The sequence below is a fragment of the Frieseomelitta varia genome, unplaced genomic scaffold, assembly GCF_011392965.1.
Source record: "Frieseomelitta varia isolate USP_RPSP 00005682 unplaced genomic scaffold, Fvar_1.2 scaffold_352, whole genome shotgun sequence".
Classification (NCBI taxonomy): Eukaryota; Metazoa; Arthropoda; class Insecta; order Hymenoptera; family Apidae; genus Frieseomelitta; species Frieseomelitta varia.
The window spans coordinates 371534-397497 of record NW_025110093.1 but is presented as its reverse complement, the minus strand read 5'-3'; the positions used below and the strand labels follow the sequence as shown (position 1 = coordinate 397497).

At 36.2% G+C, this 25964-nt stretch overlaps 3 protein-coding genes across 9 annotated transcripts; 1 reads left to right on the top strand and 2 right to left on the bottom strand.

Moving 5' to 3' along the window:
* Nucleotides 1-1262: 1262 nt before the first annotated feature.
* Nucleotides 1263-11395, bottom strand: LOC122530687 (protein tyrosine phosphatase domain-containing protein 1-like). 3 transcript variants are annotated; one of them, XM_043657859.1, is made up of 10 exons: nucleotides 11380-11395; nucleotides 9563-9781; nucleotides 8857-9053; nucleotides 8116-8238; nucleotides 4229-4518; nucleotides 3590-3797; nucleotides 3390-3515; nucleotides 3059-3282; nucleotides 2650-2983; nucleotides 1264-1613 (listed from the first exon to the last, which is right to left on the bottom strand). In XM_043657859.1, the coding sequence occupies exons 2-10, from the start codon at nucleotides 9778-9780 to the stop codon at nucleotides 1426-1428; spliced, it is 1908 nt and encodes a 635-aa protein (XP_043513794.1). In that variant the 5' UTR covers nucleotide 9781; nucleotides 11380-11395; the 3' UTR covers nucleotides 1264-1425. The 3 variants fall into 3 exon arrangements, with proteins under 3 accessions (XP_043513795.1, XP_043513794.1, XP_043513792.1); XM_043657857.1 differs by lacking the exon at nucleotides 11380-11395 and adding an exon at nucleotides 10021-10242; XM_043657860.1 differs by lacking the exon at nucleotides 11380-11395 and having other exon boundaries at nucleotides 1263-1613; nucleotides 4229-4472; nucleotides 9563-9747.
* Nucleotides 11396-11501: 106 nt separating this feature from the next.
* LOC122530688 (secretory carrier-associated membrane protein 5B) lies at nucleotides 11502-16584 on the top strand. Of its 4 annotated transcripts, none has more exons than XM_043657862.1 (9): nucleotides 11502-11758; nucleotides 12170-12433; nucleotides 12521-12584; nucleotides 12656-12784; nucleotides 12860-13016; nucleotides 13088-13189; nucleotides 13267-13393; nucleotides 13710-13909; nucleotides 16077-16584. In XM_043657862.1, exons 1-8 carry the CDS (start codon nucleotides 11702-11704, stop codon nucleotides 13872-13874), a joined length of 1065 nt encoding a protein of 354 aa, XP_043513797.1. In that variant the 5' UTR covers nucleotides 11502-11701; the 3' UTR covers nucleotides 13875-13909; nucleotides 16077-16584. The 4 variants fall into 4 exon arrangements, with proteins under 4 accessions (XP_043513797.1, XP_043513799.1, XP_043513798.1 ...); XM_043657864.1 differs by lacking the exon at nucleotides 16077-16584 and adding an exon at nucleotides 14861-15784; XM_043657863.1 differs by having other exon boundaries at nucleotides 11503-11758; nucleotides 16523-16584.
* Nucleotides 14808-24675, bottom strand: LOC122530686 (DNA helicase MCM9-like). Of its 2 annotated transcripts, XM_043657856.1 has the most exons (12): nucleotides 24435-24675; nucleotides 24234-24375; nucleotides 24001-24162; nucleotides 23805-23930; nucleotides 23620-23726; nucleotides 23331-23544; nucleotides 23180-23255; nucleotides 16512-16669; nucleotides 16046-16425; nucleotides 15760-15969; nucleotides 15540-15694; nucleotides 14808-15437 (listed from the first exon to the last, which is right to left on the bottom strand). In XM_043657856.1, the coding sequence occupies exons 1-12, from the start codon at nucleotides 24527-24529 to the stop codon at nucleotides 15385-15387; spliced, it is 1878 nt and encodes a 625-aa protein (XP_043513791.1). In that variant the 5' UTR covers nucleotides 24530-24675; the 3' UTR covers nucleotides 14808-15384. The 2 variants fall into 2 exon arrangements, with proteins under 2 accessions (XP_043513791.1, XP_043513790.1); XM_043657855.1 differs by having other exon boundaries at nucleotides 23180-23544.
* Nucleotides 24676-25964: the final 1289 nt, after the last annotated feature.

Here is a 25964-nt window from a genome sequence, read left to right as displayed (position 1 = left end):
TTCAGTATTATCCTGTGCCGTATGAGAAAAACGAGGAAGTTGTTCAAAGAATCTACAACAAATCCGAGAGCTCTTTAGATCAGTTGAAAATTCCTAGAGAAACTTTATCTATCTGAATTTTATTTTATTAAGTATTGTATGATAAGTTGCCTTGTAAAAATGTACCGATTTTACCGAGAAATTAAATGTGTTACTGAAAGAAAAAAAAACCAACTTCTGAACTGTTTCATCGACCTTTTTTTTCAATAAACAAAGAAAAAAAAAAGGTAGTGAGGTAGCAATTCATGAATTTATAAGTAGTCGTAATTGTAAGTAACGAGAGTTATCATTTTCACTGTACTTTCTTTGTATAAGACTGACATCGTTTGTATAATGCTTAAAAAGGGGAAATGAAAAAAAAAAAGATATGATCTTGTTAGGTACGTCAAGATTTATACACGTAAATTAATGTGTCTACGATTATATGTGTTTAGATCACAGAAGGACTTATATCATACTGTAAATAGAACACTTAAGAAATCGCATTTTCTAGCTCGAATTAAGCTTTAGTGTTAAGTCTTTATCTAATAGAATCGTCTTGAAAAGAATATACATACTTAATAAAAACAGCAATTCGTGAACATGAGGATCCAAAGCTGTCTAAACTGTTTGTTTCCGAATTCCTTGTTTGTCATATTTAAATAAAAGAATTGCAAACAATTAGCAATCCGTGAAATTCTTTTATCGAATATATTCTCATTTTCTTTCAGTCAGTTTCTTTGCCTCTGTTTTGTTAAACGATTAGATATTATTTGTTACTTCACAATTATGAAATTTAATTCATTTTTCTAACATAGTCGTTGTATGAAGATACGCAATTTTTATTTTGTTTCTCATTTAACTTGTTATCGTCCGTTGGTATATATTATTTTCTATTGATAAAGAAGGAAATATCTTAACTTCAATCGATATTGTATCATGATATGGTACGATACCGACGTAACATAAAATAAAATATATAATAATATTATAATAAAAAAATAATAAAATGAGAAAGTAAATCATCAGCAAGTTTAGTTTTTATTCTTTTATTACAGTTATCGTACGCGATTAAAACATTCCTGTTGCTTTTTTAAAGCAATAAATTCATAATATACAGGGTCCGATATACATAAAAATTCTAATTCAAGCAGAATGAAAAGTTCAGAGACATTTTTCTTGAAGGAAATATTGTAATTTACAAATTCTAAAATTTTACTGACTTAAATTAACGAACGAGACGCAAGATGCTTGTTACTACTAAAATAATTTCCTTTATTCGAGTAGTTTGTACAATTAATCATAGAACATTGTAAAAATAAATATCATAAACCGACTGCTAGAGACAGTGTTCTACCATCTTAAACAGAATTTTGGACACTCTATTCTTCTCCTTATCATAAAAATCTAATTAGATGTTTCATCCACTGGCTCCGTCTCCATTTCCTCCAACTGACCAGACACCAAATCTAATTTCGAAGTCCATGGTTTCTCCATTTCTTGCGTGTTCACCTCTTCTATCAAGTTCATCATCCTGATGAAAAATTCGTTCAGCTTCGCCGCTGTGCCTCGTCGTAGCTTCTGAAAATTTCTACCTGCATACAGACATGATTAGATATAAATTACCACGACGATGAATCATTTACTCGATTCAGAAGCCGGGACTAAAGCGGAGATCAGATAGAATCGTGTTATCTAGGTCTCTCGTTTTATGTCCTGTCACATGTTGACCGCAATTATTGATAATATAAATAGGACGATGTGACATGGAACAGTGGAATCAATATTTCTGGCGATTAGTTGTATGTTGTGTTGGTCAAGAGAGAGGGAAAGTCGGTATATGTGTCAACTGCTGCACGGGAAATGGTTATGCCTTTATGAAATATGAAACAATCACCAGCGGAGGATACTTGCTCATTTTATATTAATAGTCTAGAAATAGTTTCTGCTTTGCCAAGGACCTCTGTTGTTTGCAACTAACGTGGAATTGAAATGGTGATCAAACAAAAGAAATGTGATATCCTTTCTCTCATTCATAATAGAAAGCTAGATAGTTAAGAGTATTTTTAGAAAGTTTCTCCTTTGAAATTCTACCCCAGCTCATAGATAGTTCCAAAGGAAATGAGATTCTTTTTATTGAATTGTTGATCAAATGCAGAGAAGTTTGATTCACAAGAATGACAATGTAACAATATTTTTGTTTTAGAACATCGTTCAACTGACGGTGGTCAGATTATTTTTTGGTGTAATTCATTCCAAAAAGGAAATATTTAATAAGGAATTATAGCTAAGAAAGTAATAAATTTCAAGTATATCAACAATTTAGGATTAACTCGGCCTTTGCTGTTTGAGAATTGAAAGATATCGTTGGATTCTTAATCAGATCAAATTTTTATCATCACATCGAAACTCTACTGGTTTTCATTCTTAATGACCAGACTGTGGACTTTTATGCATTTGTGAAATATTTGCAAGACGTCTACTACATCATTCAGAAATATTCAAAATATTCAAAAATTGAATTAGATTTCTCTACCTAATTATAATTTCTCCAGTTACCTCTACAAAAATATAAATTTGCACAAATATCCACAGCCTGCTGAGATAAAAATCTCTTTCTTTAGTATTTACTGGAAGGATAAAAGGCGCTCTTCATCCAGATACTCTGCTGCGTGAGCGCAGCCATAAACCTCTTCGTAATCAAGCTCTGGCACTCCGGTGTCATCGGTCTCAAGCGACTAATAAACCGTAGAAGATACTCCAGTAAATATCTGTTAGAGCTAGGCAATTTTTCCAGGCATCTCTGAGGTCTGGAACTCCAAACGACAATGTAACTGAGACTATCGACATCCAGTAAAGGATGCTTCAACGTCTCCAGCCATTCGAATAACAATCCTGACAAAATATCCAAGTCAGTTTCCATCGGAAGTCTCTGCCAGGCCGTAGACCTGTGATTCAGATCCATCTGAAAATCCACGAGACACGATTCACTTCCACGACACTGAATGCCCAATATCCAGGTAGAAAATGATTCTTCAACCTGGTAGTCCTGGAGGCGTTTTTTCGTTTTGTCAGACAAAGTGACGTTGTCTCTGATCAGAGCTCTAACTGCTTCTTCGGTGCTCACTGTCTCGAGTGCCGCGTTTTGAGCAGCAACTTTCAAGTCCATGTGAGACTGAATCTCCTTGTAACAATCGTTGTCTACGAGATCCTGGCCGTGGATTCCATCACCGAGGACATCGTCCACGTAGCTGTCATCTAACACTGTGAAAAATAATGTTTCTCTACAACTATCTTGGCCTGCTTTTCTTTTTTTCTTTTTCTTTTTAATCTTTTTTACTAATTCAACGATTTCATTTCAGGTGGAGTACCTGGGAAAGCGGAATCGCAAGATGGAGTATCGGGAGAGGTGCAAAATACGTCGCTCAACCTTCCAATGTCATCGGACGTTCCTCTTGAAGACGCCTGACTGCCACTTGCACACGCTTTCGTAGAACCTGAAGTGATAATTAGGATAATCAGATAAATCGCAAACTGTCAGGGACTTGCAGTTTAATTTTCTTTTGCTTACTGGAACAGTCGTAAGAATCAGCGAGTGACTCGGCCCACGAGTAAGAGTGTCTGATATTTCCCTTGTTATCTCTTAGCTTCTCCAAAACGTGAGATATGAATTTCTGTGCAAAAGATGTATTAGAAACAATATACTTGATCTCGCAGGGAGAATTGTCCTCTTGACAGTCGCACAATTGGAGAATTCGTTCGCAAATTGTGAATATAATCTGAAATTTAGCAAGTGATCGTTTAGTTGTTCGTTCGATACGTCGTCTTATGCCAAGATCACGAACGTTTCATTATAGGTCCACAAAAAATGATACCTTGTAATTAGACTGTAGACTTTTGTGCGTTTATATCATAAATTTTCAAGTTTCTATAACTATTTACATTAAACTATTTTCTAGGAGCTTCTACTTATTTAATTACATTCTCAAAATTATGATATTACGATAGAAATTTTTTTTTTTTTATGTGTTTATAACAGTAAACGAGTAACGAAGAATACTGAAACAATTTCTAAAGAATGAACGTAGCCTATATGGTTGCTTGTAATCTGGCCATTTTACATTCGAATGTAAATTTCTATAATCCACTAAATCTCATATTCGTGACGTTAGCATGAGAGATTTGTTTGATTCTCGAAAGATGAAAGAACCTTTGGAATATATTTGAATGTACGTTGCTCGTATCCGTGTAGTACGTTGTGCTGCTTTTTCAGATGCGATTGCAGGCTGCAAGGCTTGCGATCGCCTATTGTGCTACTCAAAGGAAAAACTATCATCTGTGGAAGCACGAAGTGCTCGAACTCCTGGATGCAAAGTATTTGCCCCCGTGTCTGTATGGCGGATGGTCGTTTCATACGTACGAATCGTATCGCGTCGTTTGCTCGCACACGAAGACTGTAAATAAGGTAGCACGCGATCAGAACCCCAGTTCTGCCCAGCCCTGAAAAATGTACGTGTCCTTTAAACTTATCTAAACCATGTATGATTAATTGCTTGGTCGATGCTTCGAAAATTTGCATATTTTATATTTAGAATCGTATCAATGGAAGCGTGGATGTGCATATGTAAACGTAAAATATGCACGCGAAAGTTTAGAGATTGAAAAATTTCTGAAATCTACATATATTTTTTTCAGTGATAGTGCGATGTTTTCACTTCACAAGGAAATTTATTATCTTCGAACGTTTACGTCTTGGAACCAAGTTGCAGTTATCTGGAAAATTTAGGACATTCTATTGATTCATTTACATTTTACGTCGCGTCGTTGTCACGCAACTTTTAATAAAATTTCATGATTTTATTATACTACGTTATATTTCAATAACGTCGCGAGTTACTGCCACGCGATAAGTCGATATCACAATTTTATTAAAAGAGAACGAAATTATCTGAAAATTTATAATTTCAAACGTCTGCTACAACTTCGTGTCATATTACGAAGCCAATATTCCAATTTTTAGCAGAGGAGAAATTTAAAAAATTCCGTGCTTTATTATTCAATCGAATGATTAAATTTTAACAACGTTGCGAGTTGATCCTAATTTTTAATGAAACAACACCGAAACGTTCGGTTGAGTTGAACGATTCTAAAATTTACTAATTCAAACATTTCTATTTCGATTTCATATCGATACTGCGAATACTGTTCCAACGCGACGGATATCCTAAATTTAACGAAAACGAGCCAGAAATTAATAAAACTTTCACAACATCGCGAGTCTGTTATCATCCCGGAACAGTTGAAATATTTATCCATAAAGAATAGGTCCGTGGTGCCTATCGATCGTGCCTAATTCGGGAAATAAATTACATGCTCGTGCGCAAACCGTGAAACGGAAGCGGGACTCGTAATCGTTGTTGGTCTTGTTTCCGGGGTTAACAAGAGTTATGACGTATCCACTTGATAGTAACCGTAACCTGTGTTTCCATTTCGCGGGTATCGTTGAATATCGTAACGCGTGTCCGTATGATTCGTAATTAAGTTGCAGAGTGTATATGCGAGGCACGCGTGGAATTTTGGCTATTCGATTAAATCGCCGCTTGACAACGCGACCGGGGAATTCACTGGGCAAAAGAATTCGACATATTCCTCGCGATAAACCGGTCTCGTGCACGGAACAAACCGTGGAAATAAATCATCTCGGTAACGAAAGCGGTTCTGCAACCATTACGGTTGGTATGTCTTGTTATATGAAAACTGGCGTAGCTTCGTGTACGTAATGATCGGGTCTGATGATATGTAGTTTCACAAGAGGTTGCCCTTAGATCGATTCGTCAGATGCGAGGAATATGGAAACTATGAAGAAAATGTTGTAATTTTTATGGTCGTTAAATATGTATGGTCCTTGTTATTGAACAAGCAATCGATCGATACGATCGAGCTCAAGTTGCATCGAGATTCCGAAACTTCTTACAAAGAAACTTCGATGAAAACGGAATAGTTATTCGATGATATGACTGTGATGTACGTGCGAAAGTATTTGCACAGTTGGAATGTAGAAAAATAAAAAGTAATATTTTCTGTGTTATTAACCCTCGAATAGCGGATAGTTTTATACTTGCATGCAAGACGATGACCTGGTCAGATTTGTTTTAATATATTATATTTCTTTTTTTTACGTACACGAAAGCAAATTCTTACAGTAATTTCTTTCTTCTATCGTAGAATATTTTAATTTTTTAAATTATACTTCTATGTAATAATCGAAGAGATGTTCCAGTATACATAAAATGTCATACACAAATATTTAAAGTACTAAATTTAATTAATCTTTGCTTTTGTAGGTTTGTTAGTCATCTGCCTATAATAAAATATCTGGATAATATATAATATATTTCCTAATTTAAAAAATATTTCAGTCTTTTATTTCTTCTACATTCCTACTGTATAAATACTTTCACCCGTAACTGTAGCTTCATATTTTTACGAGAAAGTTCCAGGGTTGAATATTTGCACAGGGAGTTACGACACGTGAATACTAGAGCCCCGATGTTACGCCCCAATTTCTTATCATTGCTTATCTATTATTCGTGCCCATAAATTTTGTTAAAGAATTGAAGCGAGTGAACGTTTAATGGTTGGAAAACACGCTTCCATCCAATTAAAGAATTAGCCGTGGAACCACCTAACAAAGGATGTTAAGGCTTTTATAGCTTTATTCAACGCCACGTCAGGATATTGTTTTATGTGTTAACTAGAATCAACTGCCTCTAATATGTGTGTACTTACTTAACCCTACTATGTTCTCTACGTTACTTTCGACGCAATTGTCTTTTTTTCATCGTTAAAAATTTCCTTGAATTTGCGAGGACGTCCTTTCGTTCCATTTTATGACAAAGTTTCATCTTCCACCTCTTGTTCAAACGAGAACAAATTTGAGATGTAAAAGTTGGTATAAATTTACTTTACTTTACAACAAAGTCGGCGAGCATATAAATAGTAACAATTTAATTGAAATTTTTGTTGGTACATTTCTAAAACACTACCAACTCCTATCTCATGGTATACTAATATTAATGCAAATATTAATAAAATAAATGCAGTACGTATTTTACGCGAGTTGTAGAACCAAACTGCATATTCCTGTTATGCTCGCCACTGCAGATAATTTAGCCGCGGATGTTCGTGCATTAATGGAAAATTTAAACATACAAAAATATGCAAGATATGCACAGGTATGCAAAGTAAAATATCCCCTATGATATTCAGCGAACGAAATAAATTTCTATTTAGCTTCCATTTCTTTAGCTGCGTTCGTAAAAATATAGATTTGCTCGAAAACGAATAAAATACATAATCCATGTTCGATTTCTGAAAAAGTTAACATTAATTTTGCTAAAAGTAGACGCATGTTTTTGGCAAATATACAAACAAGCAATCTAGAATCCATCGTTTCAATGAATCCGATATCTCTAGTATTAAAAATGAAACGAAATTTTCTCTTTCTTTCTTTCTGCGCGATATTACAACAAGATAACAGTTCTCTTACAAGCTAGTTATTTTCTCGATTTAGCACGTGGAACATATAATTCTTGCCGACTCCCTCACAATCAGTCGAAAGTTCAAGGAAGATCGTAACGAATGCAAAAATTCAGATGCACCATCAGGTGAACGCCGCGTGTTGCAACACGCAATGCACCAAAACAGGTATCGTTCTGGCTGAACGCGCTTCGCACGTGGCTTAGATCGATACACTGTTCAAAGGTTAAGAATCGTTGGTTGATAAAGGATAGTAGGACCGCGCGAAAGTAAATTAGGAACGTTTGAAACATCGTGTAACTTCAGTCCCCGCGAATTAAAAAGTCTTATGTAAGCGATGACGGTAGAAAAAACGGCACGTGTTTGCTCGTTTTCTCATCACGATAACATCTTTCTAGAAACGCTTTCGCGCCAATTTTACCATTGAATTGAAGAAAATGACGACTGCAATTTAGCGATAAGAGATCGAAGAACGATCGAAAGTAGGCACTATTTGATAGGTAGTTTGTGCGAAAGTAAAAATTGGGTCGGTGCATCTATCGAAAAGAATCGATTTACCGGCATGACAGTGAATTGCCACTCTTCCCTCTTGCACAGCAAAGGCCACGACCTTGACCATATCCAAAAGTTTGCTCATGGTCGCATCTCCGTAGTCCTTCAATGCAAAATTGTAATAGTAAACTGCAACAAATTATCGAGAATCGTGATAGTTGTAATCCTTTGGTATTTAAAGGAGGAAAACTGTAAGTCATAGAAAATATAATTGTTATTACGATTGTCGAAAGTTTCGTTTCGTCTGCATGGTTATACGATTCTGCTGCATTGCATGTTGCAGTTAAACTTCTTCGATCTGACTCACCCGAAATCGAAGGTGATTCACCAGCTTAGCTTTCAAATGCAACTCAGTTTCGTCGCGGTTAAATAACTATTGTATCTATGCTTTTCGTGTTTTTTATTACAGTCCAATTGTAGTTTAACTTTTATAATATTTTCGGGATTTGAATAGTTTTTGAGGTACGAGAGAAGTTTACCTTTATCATTTGTTAACAATAGAATTTTTGTAGAGAAGGTAAATATTTGTACGAAACAGCAAGTATGAAACGGTTGATATTAATTATTAATATTATTTTAGGGTTCTTTTATTGACACTGGTGTCTTTTGTATAATGTCCATAAATTTTTATCGAACGTTATTAATGTTCAATTTTCTTAAATCAGCATGACTTTTGATTGACTCATATAATGTAACGTTCCCTTTTCATTTTTGTGTTTGCGGTTGCAGGTATGTTTTAACACCTACTGCCATGTTTCATGAAGACATTCGGGTCGTAAGTAAAACCACTTTCTTCCAGCGGACCACCACAGCTTGCATGCTCGCCAGGCGTTTGCAGGTTTATTATGGTTTTTATGCTCCACCCTTGAAACTGTGCGATTATGTCCTTTTTTATTATTTGTGCGGTGTTCGGCCGTGCCATCGCAAGAACGTCGTCTGTTACCCTAAAGAATTATTGACCCTTATTTCTCTTGTTGATTCACCGATAATCAACTTAATATCAAACAGAGACAAGAAGATTTGGATAAAAAAGTTAAAGAATTCTTTCGTTTTCTATTCTCATGTTCCAATTTTTTCTTACAAAGAACCATTCTCAAATTTTTCATTAATTAATGTTCCAATAATTCGTCCCAATATTCTGACAATTGAGGTTTCGTAATCGTAATTTAAGAAAAAATCGACTTAAAAGAAAATCAAATTTACCATCGTTACAACATGATTTTCACCCAAGTTAATTTGAATAACATCTTAGATTACGTGACGAGTTTAATTTCGTCTGTTCACAGTGGGAAGTCCACCGCGTCGTGATAATAATCGATTCAATTTCTTTCCAAGATGAAAATAGAAACGAACTAAACTGCAAATTTCATTTCTATATATGAATGAAAGTAGAGGCCCACGAGCATGGAAACTAAAATTCGTTGTCCCTCGTAAACTTTTATCGCGATCTTACCAATGCGAAAAAATGTTTTGTATCGCCATGTGCACTGGCGGCCATGCCTTCGAGTTTTCATATTTGCATCTAGAACCGCCGCAAAAGATCGCGCACTGTATTGCTTGCGGCGTGAATTTTCGTAAATTTTCAGAGAATTTATTGTAACCAGCCTGGATCTCGCACAGATCCACTTGGCCCGCTTGAAAACCCGCTGGTACCAGTGAACTTACATCCATTCTACAAACAATTTTCGAGCGTTCATTTGTAACTTTTCTTTCATACCTTTACGATTGAAATTATATACCAAACTTTAAATTATTCTCTACTATATATTTTCTATATTAATTATCAATTTAATTTATTTCAAGTGTGAGAAATAAGAAAATATTATTATATCAAATTAAATAATTTGTTCCAATATCTCTTCCCTAAATTTTCTTTTCTTTTTCATTTAAATGAATGAAAGATCAGCGTACATGTTTAAAAATAATCACGCCCCTTCCGTCCATCTCATCGCCGTAAGGAAATTGAATTTTCCCCTAAATCCCCCTCTCTCTGTCCCTATCAGACACGTTTGACAATTCAAGTAGAATCTTTTTCCAGCGGTATTCTCTACGCAAGAATGCACGACACAACGTAACAATCAATGCAAAAAAGCACTTCACATACAGAGGTAAGCGCATAGCGACTGGTAATACCTCGCCACTATCACGGTATTTTATCTATCATTCTATCATACAGATTGCGCCTGCGTCAGGTCTATTACTATAAAACCACCTTTGTTTCATTTCATTCTTCTGTACACTCTGTGTTTTACAACACTCCAAGTTTGCTATACTCGATTTCTACAATTTCCCAAATAGAACTAAACTCCCCAAGGTCTTTCAAATAATTTTCCACGATGATCAAGTTCGGTGATTGATTTTACAAAATTGTATGGCAATTCTTTAATAAATTGATTTAATCAACATCCAATAATATTTCTCTTTGGAACATTGCGAAGAAATATAAAAATTTTTGAAATAAATTATTTAATAAAGTATTTCTAGATACTCGAATTATATTCTCTTGATATGAATTCGTAAAATACAGAGACTTCAGACTGTTCCTGTACGCAATTCTTAATGATTTTCCTTTGAACACAGGAATAGAAAAATGGATTTAGAAAATTGGAGGGGAAAAATTTAAAAAAAATTCAATACTCTTCTCACATTCATGATTTATTTAATAATTTTAAATAAGATACAAAAAATTTTCATATGTCTAATACACTAAATTAGTTCTTATTTATCATATTCTCCTAATGCAAAATCTGAAATTTGTCCAGGAATTCTAATCTGTTCTTAAGATATCTATCGCAATTATATAATCTTTCAAAAAATTCTCGTGTATGAATAACGCTTAATTTTCGTTTAAATTTCGAGACATAAGAATTTTCTGATAACTATCTGTCAGAAGACTTATTTCTAAATGTAAAATCCCAAATTTTGTTTGAGAATTGTTTTTAATTTTTAAAATTTTATTTAGTTTTTATTAATTCAGTACAAATACTCATATAACAAATTTATATATTTATTTGAAATACAATATTAATCTAGTATTGATTATTGTATAATTAAAATATATTTTATATTCCATTCCAGTTAAAGAGAATAAAATTACAAAAATTTAGCTAAAATTACATTAACTCTATGGCATACGTTTCGTTTTCATTGCGACTAATAGGAATAGCGATGAAACGGAAGTCCTCTTCATAGCCTAAGTTCCGCATGTAACAGAAGACTATACATATTCTATTTTTCTGTATTAATGTTTTATTTATAACTAAAACTCACATAAAAATCCAAAGGGAAATTTTATAAGTATCATGTTCAGAAAATAATTCAAATTAATTTTTGTTGATACTAACAAAATTCTGACTTGAGAACTCAGTACAATGCCATAAAATGGCGTGTGAACCGCACAATATGGTCGCGAGAGACGTGGCAGCAGTTGCTTTATCTCTAATAATACTACACGGCTAAAGTACCGACAAAGTGTAGGTAACCGCAACGCAATGGATCAAGTTTAGACAGGTTTAGATAAGATTATTTTAAGTGTGCTAAAGTCTTATTAATCTTTGACTGTGCATTGGAGTACGATTCGGTGAGTGCTAAGATGTCAGGCTTCGACGAAAATCCTTTCGGAGCACCGAATATCAACGATCCTTTCTCAGTGAGTATTTCAATAGCGGCTAGACCCGATTAATCATCTTTTACAATATTGCATGTAAAACTGTCAAATTATCATGAACAGGCATAATTGAATTATTATAACGCTATAGGTTAAGATTTATTATATCTCAAAATCAATACTCTTAATTATTTGATATTTTTAAATTTCATGATGATATTTTTAACTACATTTCATTTAATTATGTATTGTTATTGTTATTATTTAGTTTGTTAATTTATTGCTTTGTAAATAAAAGATTGTTGCTATTATTAAAGAGAATTTCTTAACTTTATATATAGACATCTTCTATAGATACACATTCTTTAAGTATTAGCACATCTGACTTTCTTTGTGAGGGTTAATTATGATATAAAGTAAATAACTGACAATCGATTACTTTTTTTAAACTAGGATCCTTCAATAAGAAGGGCTGTATCCTCTACTCCAGTTAATAGAGGTTTAGAGGATTATAATCCTTTTGCCGAACAAGGTTCACAAGGAACTGCACAAGTTAGAGGTGCTTCGAATCCTCCCATGTATGGAGGTATTGGAGCCACACAGCAACCAGCTACGCTTCAGCCTTCAACTCAAGAACCTCCAGCTACCAACTATGCCCGTACTCCACAGCAAACAGTAAATGCAACACTTGGAAGTACAATGTCTCCTACTTCAGATGTAAATATATTTGAAATTTGTTTTATTATATTCTACAGTAGACTGTAATGTTATTCTATATTTTTTGGGAAAATAATTAAATTTTAGCAAAGATCAGAGCCAGATTGGAAAGCAAGAACAGAGGAAGATATAAGAAGCACATCATACTATCGTGAGTTCTATACACAAAGAATAATTGTTTAATGAATTTGTTTATTTTCATCTAATAATTGATTTTTCCAGCCCAAAGGTACAACTGGCCACCGCTACCAGACAAATGCTGTTTTCAACCCTGCTTCTACCAGGATATTGATGTTGAAATTCATACAGACTTTCAGAAAACAGTCAGACAACTGTACCGCCTATGGATGTGTAAGTTTAATGCGCTGTAATTAATTTTAAATAAAAGAATAAATTAAGGAAGAAAGTGATAATTTCAAATTACAGTTCACGGCTGTGTTTTAATTCTCAACGTTATCGGCGGATTCATTCTGCTCTTATGTAGCGAAGGATTTTCTACATTCGGTCTTGGGATATTATATCTAATACTTTTTACTCCGTTCTCGTTTTTATGCTGGTTCAGACCAGCATACAAGGCTTTTAAGTATGTATTCAATCGTATATCAACGTCTCGGCACTCTATTAATTACTATTAAATATATTTTTCCTTTTTAGAAACGATAGCTCTTTTAACTTCATGGTATTTTTCTTCGTCTTTTTCTTTCAATTAATCGTCACGGGAATACAGGCCATAGGCATTCCTGGCTCAGGAACTTGGTAATACTTTAATTCCTAAAGATACAAATCTCTGCTTGTAACAATATATTAACATTATAATTATTTTACAATTGCAGTGGTATTATACTTGCTATCACGATGTTTGACAAAACAGCTAAAGGAATATTCGTTGGTTTTCTACTGCTCCTTATTGCTCTCTGTTTCGTCCTGGCTGCGTGTGGAGACCTGCTATTATTGACCAAGGTATAGAGTCGAATTTATTCAGCTTTGAAAAAGAATTTTTATGAATGAAGACATAGGAGAAAAATAAAATAAGAGAGGAATTAAATTTAAATAGAGATGGTTTCCACTTTCTATTTTCTAACTTAAGAAAGCGAAAAATTCACAATATTTTAGTTAGTTTAATTTTATTAATATCTTTTAAATGTTTACGACTTAGAATATATAATAGAAAATTGATTGAATATCAAACAGTTCTATCACAAAAAATCAGAAATAAAACTTATCTTTTTTTTTGCCTGCGATCTTCAAATATAAAAGAAGGAAGTATGTTTTCCAGATTCATAAAATATATCGCTCATCGGATGCAAGCGTTTCGAAAGCGCAACAAGAGTTCGCCACGACTTTTTTGCGAAATGAACACGTGCAAAGTGCAGCAAGTAACGTTGCTGCAACTGCTGTCCGTGCCCAAATGGCTAATGCTGCTAATCAACCACGCTATTAAGGTGATATCGCAACACTCGAGGACTAATTTTTCAGGTACTCTTGACATTTTACCGCTCAGTAAATCGTCTCTATAGATCGTCTTAGTTTCAATGCATCTAATATGCATTACGAGATTTGCAATGTTCCATAGAAAATTCTATTCTTGCATCGAAAACAGAAAAGAAATACTATTCGTGCGTAAAATAATTCTTTTTTTTTTCTTGATGCGTTGAAAATTTCATTCTTACATATTTTCTTCGAGGGAAAATCGATTCGTATCGTTTGTCGATGAATTAATTTTTTACAAGTGTTTAACGATTCATGTACTTCTTTCTCTCACGTAACAGTATTTTAAATCAGATTAACACACTACGTGTGGCTACGTCTGTGTATTATCTAACATATGACATGTGTACATCATCTTTTCGTTCGTACAAGATTAAAAGTGAGTCATAAAATAATTTATCATCTACTAGAGAAATGAGCTAATAATAATCATATCACTAATTCTTATATTATTGCTTCTATGTATTAAATCGATATATTTGCTAGCTTTTGTATTTTAGTGGCACCTTAATCATAATGTCATAATCATACGCGGCTTCATACAAAACTAAAAACGTTCGGTTTTGTTAAAAATCAAAATAATTTAATTTAAACAGGAAAATGCGTTGTATATCCATGATTGTAGCAGTTAATTTCTTATTTGTTTTATGAAACATTAATTTAAACATACAATGTTACGGAATAATTGAACATCTTTTTGTCTACCTTGATAACATCTTATACATTCCTTGAAATGTGTAATATATGGCCTTTCTCTTTAATTAAGCACTTGTTACTTAGATTTTTAAAATATTCTATCACTTTGTAAAGTTTAAACTATATACATATAAATATTATATATATATATATATGTAAGGAATATTTTGAAAAGAGAAAGCAAAGCAAATTTACTTTTACACATGTTTAATTATTTATTAATTGTCGATAAATTATTTATAGAGTACGAAAATTTGGTTATATCACTGTTATTACTTTATTGGATTTAATTTAAACGTCTCAATGGATTTTACGTCAAATAAAAAAGAAGAAAAGGAAAATGTTTGGAAATATAGGAAAAAAGTTGATGAATCTTTGTTATTTATTGAGAGTTTAATCAAATAGAGATATCACGTCCCTTATCAATATATTTTTTACGTGACAACGCGATTTAAATTGATTGCAACGATTATCACACATCTTTATTGTATAGCAATCAATAATGAAATACTTTGTTTTGTATGAGAATAAAAAACGAAAAATAAGAAGGAAATGTTGTTTAAATTTTATAAATACGCGCTGATACATTTGTACTTATGTAAGCAGCAGAAAGGTTGAGAGAGAGAGAGAGAGAGAGAGAGAGAGAGAAATGAAAAGTGACAAATAAAAATTTAGTTTATTCATAAAAAAAAAAAAAAAAAAAAAAAAAAATAGAAGAGATCTCTTTTACTCCAACGATTAGCACAAAGAACTTCTCCATATAATACTTACAATAAATATTCCAAACTCTCTAAACCAATAGTGCTCAACAATTTTTTACCTAGAATTTCAGAATTATGATTCATCGATCTCGATCCACGATTAGATAAGCTTATCTTTCACTTTGACAAATAGAATATGACAAAAAGAACAAATGTAAAACCTTCAGATCGATAGGTGGCCATCGGATCGGTTGGAAACGGACAACCAAGATTCGTCTCGAACGTAGATCCCGTTCCAACTAATTTCGCCACGAATATAGCGTCTATCATTTCTATATTTGATCTGTACATTATTCTAGCGTGTCCTTCGGCTAGCCTGAAGAAGAATTGTTAACGCTAAATGTTTAAAGAAAACGCTTTGAATGTCTTGTCTCTTGTTACCTAATAAGACTGTCCAAAAGCCGAACCGTTGTTCTTTCTTCCCTTCTATCTGGATGAGACCTGTGATAAAGATACGTCGCTCGAAGTACCATTTCCGCTTCCTTCGTTAGTTTCGGCTGCAAGGAATGCACATGAGCCAAGTATTCTCGTAAAATATCCTCTTTCCATAAGTTTTCGCTTCTTAAAAGTTCTATGTGACTTTTCGAGTCTCTGTGAAATCGACGATCGTTTGAATTAAGAATTTAGAATAATTTAATTTAACAAGAATCGTTTGCAGAGATTTTACGTTTGAACAATGTTCTCTTTCTTTTCGTAAGCAGCCCTCAGAATGTGATCGGATGTCAGCTTGTCCCACTCTGGATTTCTATTGTCTTTCAAAAGCAGGATTATATCGAAACGAGATAAAAGTGGATCTCCTAGATTCGTTTGCCATTCCTCGTCCTCGGTAAATTGGCCACCAGTTGGATTAATCGCCGCGATCACCGAGCATCTGGAGTTTAACGTGCTAACTAACCCAGCTTTGGCGATTGATATCGTTTGCTGTTCCATAGCCTCGTGAACGGATGTTCTGTCCTGCGAGCTCATGGTTGTGAACTCGTCCACGCAGCAGACTCCTCCATCGGCTAACACTAGAGCTCCAGCTTCTAAATGCCAACCTTCTGAATCCTATAATATGTGCATATGTAAAAAGAAAACTAGATGGATATATTAATTAATGAAAGACAGAAGATATATGCTGTACGTCAACTAACTCTGACTGCAGTTGCTGTGAGACCAGCTGCAGTCGATCCAACGCCGGTTGTAAGAACAGATCTTACAGCCAAACGAGAAGCCGCACGAAGCAATTGGGATTTGCCAGTTCCAGGATCACCGACCAACAGAAGATGAGGTTCTCCTCGTACACGTGTCCCTTTTTTTTTTTTTTTTTTTTTTTGATCGGCCACACCGTCGCGTCTGACGGTTGCGTTCCTCTTCTACTCGGTGCTCGATGGACTCGAGCGTGTCTCGCAACTCTGTCGTCTGCCTTTTTCCTGCTCTGCTCGCGGGAAGATAGGAATTATTGAATCGTGGGTGGTGGGAATATAGAGGGCCTGGCTGAATTATTAATCGGACAGCGGAATTAGGACGTCGGTTAATTTTGGAGACGTTGGATAGGACGTTAGAAAATATTACGGACGGAAGGGTGGACATAGAGCGAAGGGGTTGTGAAATAGGTCGGCGATTGAAGTTTACAAGTTTCGATCCTACGTGTGGAATGTTGCCCGGAGCTGCCGGCGACGCCAATTCGGAATCGGTTCTCTCTTTCTGGCGTATCGTTTGAACAATAGAACAGACAGCTACGATTCATTTCGAATTTATATTCTGAGAGCTTCGAAGTTTCAAACAATTGACTCGTTGCTGCCGTACCTGTCTGACGTTATTGTCGGAAAGCGGCTCCTCTCCTTCGCGGAATTGAATTATGAATGTAAGAATAGCTCCTGTCTGTTTGAGAGTGTTTGAACTAGTTTTGAACAATTAATAATAACTTAGTTAGTCGGGGAAAAAACGAGAATGGAACGTCGGTTAACTTTGGCAGTTGAATAAAATTAAAAAAGGAAGAATCGCTCAAGGAATGAGAAAGACATTTTTGTGAAAGAGTTTTCCGTTTTCCTTTTTCAATTATTCACTACATTTCAGTGTGTGCGTTCAAGATTTTAGTTAGAGATAGAACGTCTCGTTGTAAATCATCGCGAGCCATAAACATCCCATTTGTCTGTAAATTAAAAGAAAGAGAAAAAAGAAACTCAAGGGTAATATCCCATAAACGGAGAAAAGAGAAGAAAGAGGAACGTTAGAGAACGGGTGGCAGAAGAAACGGGATAAGGATAAATTGTCCGAGGAAGATAAAACGAAGGAGACGGCGGGAAAGGAAATGAGTCGTCAAACATACATAATACTATTTTATCTTCCATTTTACTGCCGTTTTACATTTGATTTTTTTCGCTTAACTTCAACTTATAACCTCAACTATTTATACCAGCCATTCAAGTACTTTTCTTCTTGACGAATTATTATTATTATTACTTTATTATTACAATTATTATTAATCATCATTATTTGAACTTATCCGAATCCCTTATTAAATATACTTTCCATTATTTTAATGTTACATTATTTTTGCCTAGTACACATATATACACAGTGTCAACACGCACACCTGACGTAACTTTCAAATTATGCTGTCTAATGAGAAATTGTTCGCAAAAGCTGTATGATTTTAAGGGAGGCAAAATATGGCGTGTCAATTTTTTGCGAGTTTCGAAAAATTTCCAACGTCGTCTTTTGTTTTCTTCATGATAAACCGGAAGAATATTAAATTCCAAGTAAAAAAAAGTATCAAGCCACATTTGTCTAAATCTAATTATATATTAGATCTGCGTATCTTAAAATTCCCTTTGTAAATACACGAACATCCGTCCATGAATAAGTTCAATCGCCATCCCCGAATTTATTTTTCGTTATCGTTTGTAAAGCAATTTATTCCATTCGTATTCTGCGAACGATATCCTAGCTAGATCGTTCTGCTCGGCCTGATGAAAAACATCAGGTATAATTAAAAGTCGTACGTTCGCGTCCGAGAGCGTCGCAGCGCTCTTAAGAACCGACGCGTTTAAAGAGTCGACGCTTCCGTTCACACGTGCGTAACGAAAGCTTGCGCGGGTTGCGCGCAATGACGCCTTGACGGAGCAAAATAAAGAGAAGCCCGAGGTGGCTTGACTCGCGAGACAAGATTTAGGACCGTCTGAGTATTCGTGTCTGAATCTCCTTGCACGTCGTCGTCGTCGTCTTCCACTCGTCCTGCACGCCTGCCCGCGAGATTCTGCTCAGGGGGAAGGAAATCCGCGCTCCTCGAGTCGACGCCCGTGAAATCCGAAGAAACGTTGTGTGGCAGAAATGAATTCGATTTTACAATTTTCTCGACTCGCGAATGCTTTCAAAGAGATATTCCACATTAACTGTTTAACGTTAGAATTATTGAATTTCTGTCGGAATGATTTCACATGTTTGTTTTTGTAATCAGGCTGCAGATATTCAAATGTTTCTCAGCGAAAATGAACGTTTTTTGATCGTATTTGTCGAGAGAATTCTGTGAAAATTAATTCTTGGAAGTTCAATTCTGTGCGACACAATTTTTGAAAGTGAATCATATCTTTCAACTCAGTTCGCTTATTATAGCGTAGTAATAATTTAAAGATTGATTATTTGTCATTGAAAATTTCCTAGCCAAACCTCAACATCGTTTCAAAGTATCGGAGATAAAATTAAGCGCAAAATTGAACGAATTTAATTCAATCAAATGTTTGAGGAAACGAATGTGATAATCGAGGAAGTGAATATTCGGTGTGTGCGGCTACCGAAACGAAATTAGAAACTGAAAGATGAATTTATATTTCCAGAATATTTCAGCGAGCGTTTGGTTTTTCGCGGGAAGTTCGTCTTAATTATGGCCTGACAGCGCGGGCCGTTCCTTCGGTTTTATTTACAGCGCTTTCATCTTGCTTTACAACCCGTTAAGTGCCATTTCGTCAAGCTCTGTATCCGTCTGCAGATCCGGTCGATACTCGCTTCCGCTTACCCGTCATCTCGAACAACTTTTGTCAATATGCTTTTCCTCGCACAATGAATTCCTCCTGACAGCAGCACTTGATACAGCAACACGTTCCATGTGTTTAAATATATTTAAAGACCATTAATACTTCTGAGAATGAACGTATAATATATATTCCAACGGTGAACAACGTTGTTTCTAATTCCGCCGCGATTTCCGATTCGTTATATTTCTCTATTGTACAAAGAAGTTATTGCTCAAACGAAAATGGATATTTGAGACACGAAAACTGATGGCATGAATGAAGTGAAACGAAGAGATAAAACATTTACATTATCGGAAAATTTTTAATTGCGTTTAGATATTGATCGACGAGCAACGATAAAAAACTGTTCGCATAATTTCGGAGCCCTTTGAAAGGTCGTTGTCGTGTGCAACGAGCACGATGATACATTGGCCTTGCGCCTTCGCATAACGACCAACCGTTTAACTTTAGATTCTGTAAGGCTCAATTAGACTCGCGTCGCGCTAACGAGTACCGAAATAGCATCACTATTAGCGTGATGTACCGATTAGCTCGGCAGGGGAACGCCTACAAACAGAGAAACCACGAGAATGGGTGTAACCTGTCGCTGGGTTCTTCGCGACGAACGGTAAATTACACGCGAGTGAGTAATTGCATCCTTTCGTCATCTCTCTCTCTCTCTCTCTCTCTATCTCTCTCTCTTTCATTTCGTCATAATTTTGCATTTGTAAATTTACAACAGTGCATTTCCCTTTATCCTCTCTATTCGTCTCAATGATAGATTTTACAGTCGTTGGTTAAAGGTGTTAAAGAAAATCTATCGTTGAAACGGTAACGATGTTTCAATAGCTGAGGAGAGAAAAATGAGAGAACGACGAATCCGACGGTTCCTTGGCAAATGAACTTGGAAAATGGTAGCCCAGTCTCTTACTCATCGAATTAACGTTCATCAAAATTCGCTGCTATTTTGGGTGGTCCGTCTCGCGTGTGCATAATCGGCGCGTTATTAGACGCGACCGGTCACGTGGGTGTATTTACGTCATAACGAGCATGCATAGCGATCAGCGTTAACGAGCCCAGCTCGCTTTCAACACCGTGAGCGTTACCATAAGCCCATCAACCCGCGCGTCCTTCGTATTTTTATCGTTCGCCGGGCGAATGCCGCCGATGAACGTGTCTCCCATTATGTTGCTCGCTCGCGTGCCACCCCCGCACTAGGCTCTTCCTTAACGAGCGCGGTTATCCGATCTTAGCGCGAGCCAATCCACTCGCGGGATAACGATGTGTACACTTCATCGTGTCAATCCTCTCAGCGTCGTTCAGATCTGTACTCGCCTCAACGCGAGAATCAATCTCCTCGTGTGAGTTAGTGTCGTCGGTGTAAGTTGGTCTACGAGTCTTCCCTCTCTGGCTCTCTCATCCTTTGACGAGGATCGATCGACAGCTCGATGTTGCGAACGTATCCCCGCGGGGGATACGTAGGTAGATTATTTGGTAACAATTTGAACAAAGAATCGAAGGCTATCGTTAAGTGAAATTTCAAACGGTGGCTCCTCAATTTCCTCAAAGTTTACGAAACGGAGCGGGGATGCTCTCCGCTTGACAGAATTAATTATTTCGGCGCCTTCCACCAGAGATCGTGGGTGTTCGTTGCTGTAAATTTCTCATAAACAATTCCATCCGTACGCGAATATCCGTAATCGCTCTCGCGGAATTAAAAGAGAAAAAAGAGAGAGAGAGAGAGAGAGAGAGAAAGAACGAAGCCACCCCTGGTGAAAAGAGGGCCGACAAAAGGAACGAAAAGAACGAGGGAACGAGTGAGTGAAATACACGGGCAGTGCGTCGCAGGGAGCAATTAACCAGGGGAATCGATGGCAGAGTATCCGGCGGACGTACGGGCGAAATTCATCCTTGGTCCAAGCTGGATCACGCCGGCGGATCGCGGACCACCAAAGGACAAAAGCGGTCACGGCATCAAGATGGCGGTTCGCGGATCGGTAGGCGCGTCCGTGAACGCTGTTGGTTCGAGGAACGACCAATCGGAGCCACGGTTAAACCAAGTTCGTGCGGTTACGCGACCATGCCAGGCAGCCACGCCGCGGCGAGTCGGCGCGTCCGGGACGTGGCCCAGCGATTGAAATGCGTCTCGACGCTGGCCGCCAGTTGCCCGTCGACTAGTGCCACGTACGGTCTTCTCCACGTGCTTTTTTTGGTTTCTCTCTTTCTCTCTCTCTTTCTCTCGCTCTCTCGCTCTCTTTTTCTCTCTTGGTCTCTTCACGCCGCTGGCTCTTAGCGTTCGAGTGCTCGGCAACGAAAGGGTAAAAAGGGGACCGAGTCGCGGCTCGGACTCTCGTGGTTGCAAGTGCAGTTTCTTTGTTCGGTGAACAGGAGGTTTCGATTGTGACAGATTCTTGGAGACGTTCCGGAAACTGAAAAGGAGGATGGATCATGTATCGCTGGATTGGATTTGAGGAAGGATTCTTTGGATATTACTTGAGACAGACACGGCTGAAACAAATTGCTACGATGAATCTGAAGGCTGGCGATCTGTCGGTTACCGTTCTGAAAGCGGCGAAGTGAGCATTTGATCTGACGAAATTTAAGTTTTCGTGTCTTTTCAAACGTTGGAGTATTCTTCCGAAGGACGTCAAATTTAACTCGAGGACGTTAAATTCCTATAGAAGACTGTAAATAATGTGTGCAAGTGACGTTTAAACCTTCAAAACTAGAAAAAGATTCTGCACGTAAGACTTGACACTGTTCCGCAGTGTACTTGTAACTCTCGCTCTATGTTCAGTGTACCAGAAAAAAGTGCATATTTACACCAATCACAAAAACAGTTTTTTGCAATAAAAATTACCATTATACAAAGGAATACGTTAGAAATAAGCTTTCGCAGTAACGAGCACACATTGATGATGGACTCGTCGATGCACGTAAACGTCTTAGTATATGTACGATTATAAATATAACCGGTACCCTTTATTATTCATATAATCGCAAACTGAATGCAATTTGTGCACCGAGACTTTTCTTTAGGATCCATAAATTTACTTTTAATGTGGTAATAAATATTCACACCGAGTTTTATAATCGACTGGAACATCCGCGGCGTGATTCAACGCTGTTAGACGTAAGTCGACAAGTGCGCCATTTAATGACAAAATATTCACATGTCACATCCAGAGAGGGGTGATGTAAAGGAAAACCAAACGAAAAGTGAAATATCGAAGGATCGTGCGCAAGGGAGAATATAAAATCTCGGAAATTATGGGACGATAGGTCGTTGTTGACGCCGTAAGCGTTTGAAACTCTGGAAAAAACGAAAATGGACCCCAACGTAGAGGAAACGGAACTGGACGTCGGATCGGCGAGCGACGAGCTCGAATCCCCGATCGGCGAGTCGAAGTTACCGCGGCGACCCACGCCGAAGCCGTTCACCATCGAGAGTTTGATCGGCAATTGCGGCACGCAGAAGGGAAGCTGCGATCCAGCAACGCCGACGGAAAAAGCGAACGAGAACGAAGAGGATTCCGATCGAGACAGGGAATATCTTTATCAGAGACACTATTTGGCAACCGCGGCTGCCAGCGCGCTACCTCCTGGTTGGTTTGTGTTTAACACCGCATGCAAAGCTTTTTTCTCTCTCTCTCTCTTTTTTGTCGTGATCGTTTGGAAAATTTTATGCTACGATCTGTGAGATCTTTCCCTCCTTCTTTGTTTTTTTTTTTTTTTTTTTTTTGTTGAATGTGATTATATTTTGTGTTAAAAAAGTGATAAAAAAAAAAAGGGTGATGAATAATTACCGCTTTCGTTACATTTTGACACACCACCAGCTAGAACGACAGCTAACGCCAGTTTTGCAGTATACATGCCGTAGAGCTTAAAATAAGTTTTCGCATAAATGACGCTATACATATAATTTTTTGTTAATTTATATTGTAAATGAGTGGATACCAGTGGGCAAATAGATGCAAAAATATTGTCTCTACCAAGCAAAGGATTATCGCTATATTTTTCCCAATAATCCTTGAAAACGTCCTTCGTCTCTTGCGAAGACGAGGTATCACATATTTTTCGTCGTACTGCGATGCTATTTGCTAGCATTATCGTCGTTGCTTCTAAACGTTCACCAACCTCTAAGGAACTCCAAATTCTTACTACAACGCCACTACAAGTGTATGGAACAATTTAAATGAGACAAATTTTATTTATGAAAAGTACAGACGATAATTAATTTATTCACCTAATCTCAACATGATCTCCTGGTCTACATTTATCAACTAAATCATTTAGTAACGTAACTCTCAATTCCTCTGTCAAAATCACATTTGAATCTGTCTTACTCTTTTCCTAATCGAGGAAACTGATAATTAATGACATGAATACAAGTGATACAAGATAATTATGAAAATTAAAGGGATAATGTACTTGCAACCCTATTTCCTGGCAATCTGAAGAATCCTCTAGATCAAAACCAGATACAGGCTTCAATTTTGATGCATGACACTCTTCGCAGTTTGTAATGTCTGCAAAAGCCTGTCTCTCCCATTCATACTAAAAGCAGATAGTATTTAAAATACTAACTAATAAAAGTCATAAGTTGTACATAATATATGCAACTGACATTAGCAAAAGTAACATGTTTGCACTCTGTACAAATAAGTCTCTGAACAGTTTTTAATATTGTTGGTTGCGAGATCCTAACAATGATGCCACTTGTTGAGACTAATTGGCCAATTTGTCCCTGATTCTGCGTAACTGGCACAGCAGTGACTCTAATTCGAACCTGTCCAAATATATTTTTTAAAATACCAAAATAGAAATACTAAAATAAAACAGATTTCGCGTTAGTATTACTTTTGTCTTAACAATTTGCTCCGGTTTTGCTATTTCTTCTTGCGCCTCCACTGCTGATTTGTCGCAATGTGGTAAATAATATCTCGGATATTGTAAAATTTTCTGTGCTATATCTGCATCATCCTCAAATAGTGACACAAAACTGCAAGGAAAGTATTCTTCGTATTATACGAAGAATAAGTGAAAGTGTAAAAAACTTACTTTACGTAGATCGAGTAGTAACAAGTAGAATCTATGTTGTCTAAAATTTCTTGAAGTTCCTCTTGATGATTTTTTAATAGAAATTCTTTCAACATTTTAAACGTTCACGTAAACAAACGTAGAAATTAAGGTTAGAAACACTCGTGTCGCACAAGTTACTCATTTCCCGCCAAAATTGCCACGTGTATTCATTGAACACGTGCTTTCATTCAATTTCTAATATATCTTGCTTCAGTTATTATTATTATTACGCAGTCGCAGTCTCTAATTGAAAAATATGTTCGATTGAATTACAACTTAGAGTATTTCGTGAAAAAGTGGTACAAGTTATCCAATTCCATTTTAATATTTCGAAGTATGCAAAATTTTCTGTTAAATTTGAACTTTATAATTTTTCTAAATTAAAAATTTGATTATTTATAGCATATTCTTTTCCAGCAATAAAAAATACAAACAATATACAGGGGTCTGTGATGTACATAGAATTTGTGCCATCGTACCAAGTCCCTCGTACCATCTCTCTCTGGACTTTTCAATTTAAAACAATATTAAAAATTAATTAGAACAATAAATTACATTTAAAAATAAATTTTTCTCTAAATATTAAATACAAACGGTATTCATTCTGTCCCGTGGTATGTGATATATAAAATACATGAGATTTGAATTCGTTAATATTCTCCAAAGGGACGGAAATATTTTACGAAGGCCAATAGTAGCCGCGATTTAAATTTTATGTTCGCTGAAATTCCTTCGTCCTTCACGCCGATTTAATAAAAGAGTCATATCAATTACTTGTCGTGAAACCGCATTGGCAGTTCACCCATTAATCGATTTTCGCGTCTTCCTATCCATCTCGTAATTCTGTTCCGGTGGTTTCGTGCGAAACCCTGCGGTAAAACTTGTCCCACAACAGTGAAAACCTTTTCGGTGTCTACCTTTCATCGGGAAACCCTCGACGTTCCATTAATCGCGCGTTTAAAACAGAAGTGTAACCTTGTAAATAAAATGTGTCCCCATGAAAGCGAAAAAATGTAAGTACTTTCTTTTCTCCGCTATTCGTATTGAAATAGAATGTACACACTCTTTTTATTCCTTTCTCTTTCCGTGCAAAACAAGTTTCAACCCTCGAAATGCGAGAAACTTGCATTTCCAAGGTATTTTATTTATTTTATTTAACTTTAACGTCCTAACTGACATCACTGGACATTGAAAATCATAAAAATTTAGATATTTTGGAATGTTTAATTTGATTTGAAGCGATCCAAAATAACCAATTTGTAATTTTCTAGCTTTGTAACGATGCATTTTTAGAAGGCTGAATAATTTTCATTAAATATTCAGCTGAAAGCTTGTGCTCTCTCTATCGTATTAAAAACTTTTCCCTATTTCATGCAATTTACAAGCTTTACACTTTAGTTGTTGGTAGTTCTAGTGTTAAAAAGTATTTCGAATAATTTTAATCATGAAAGTTCTATCGCCTATATTACGCGAGCCGTTTTATCTGCAACGGAAGTCGTTCGTTCATAT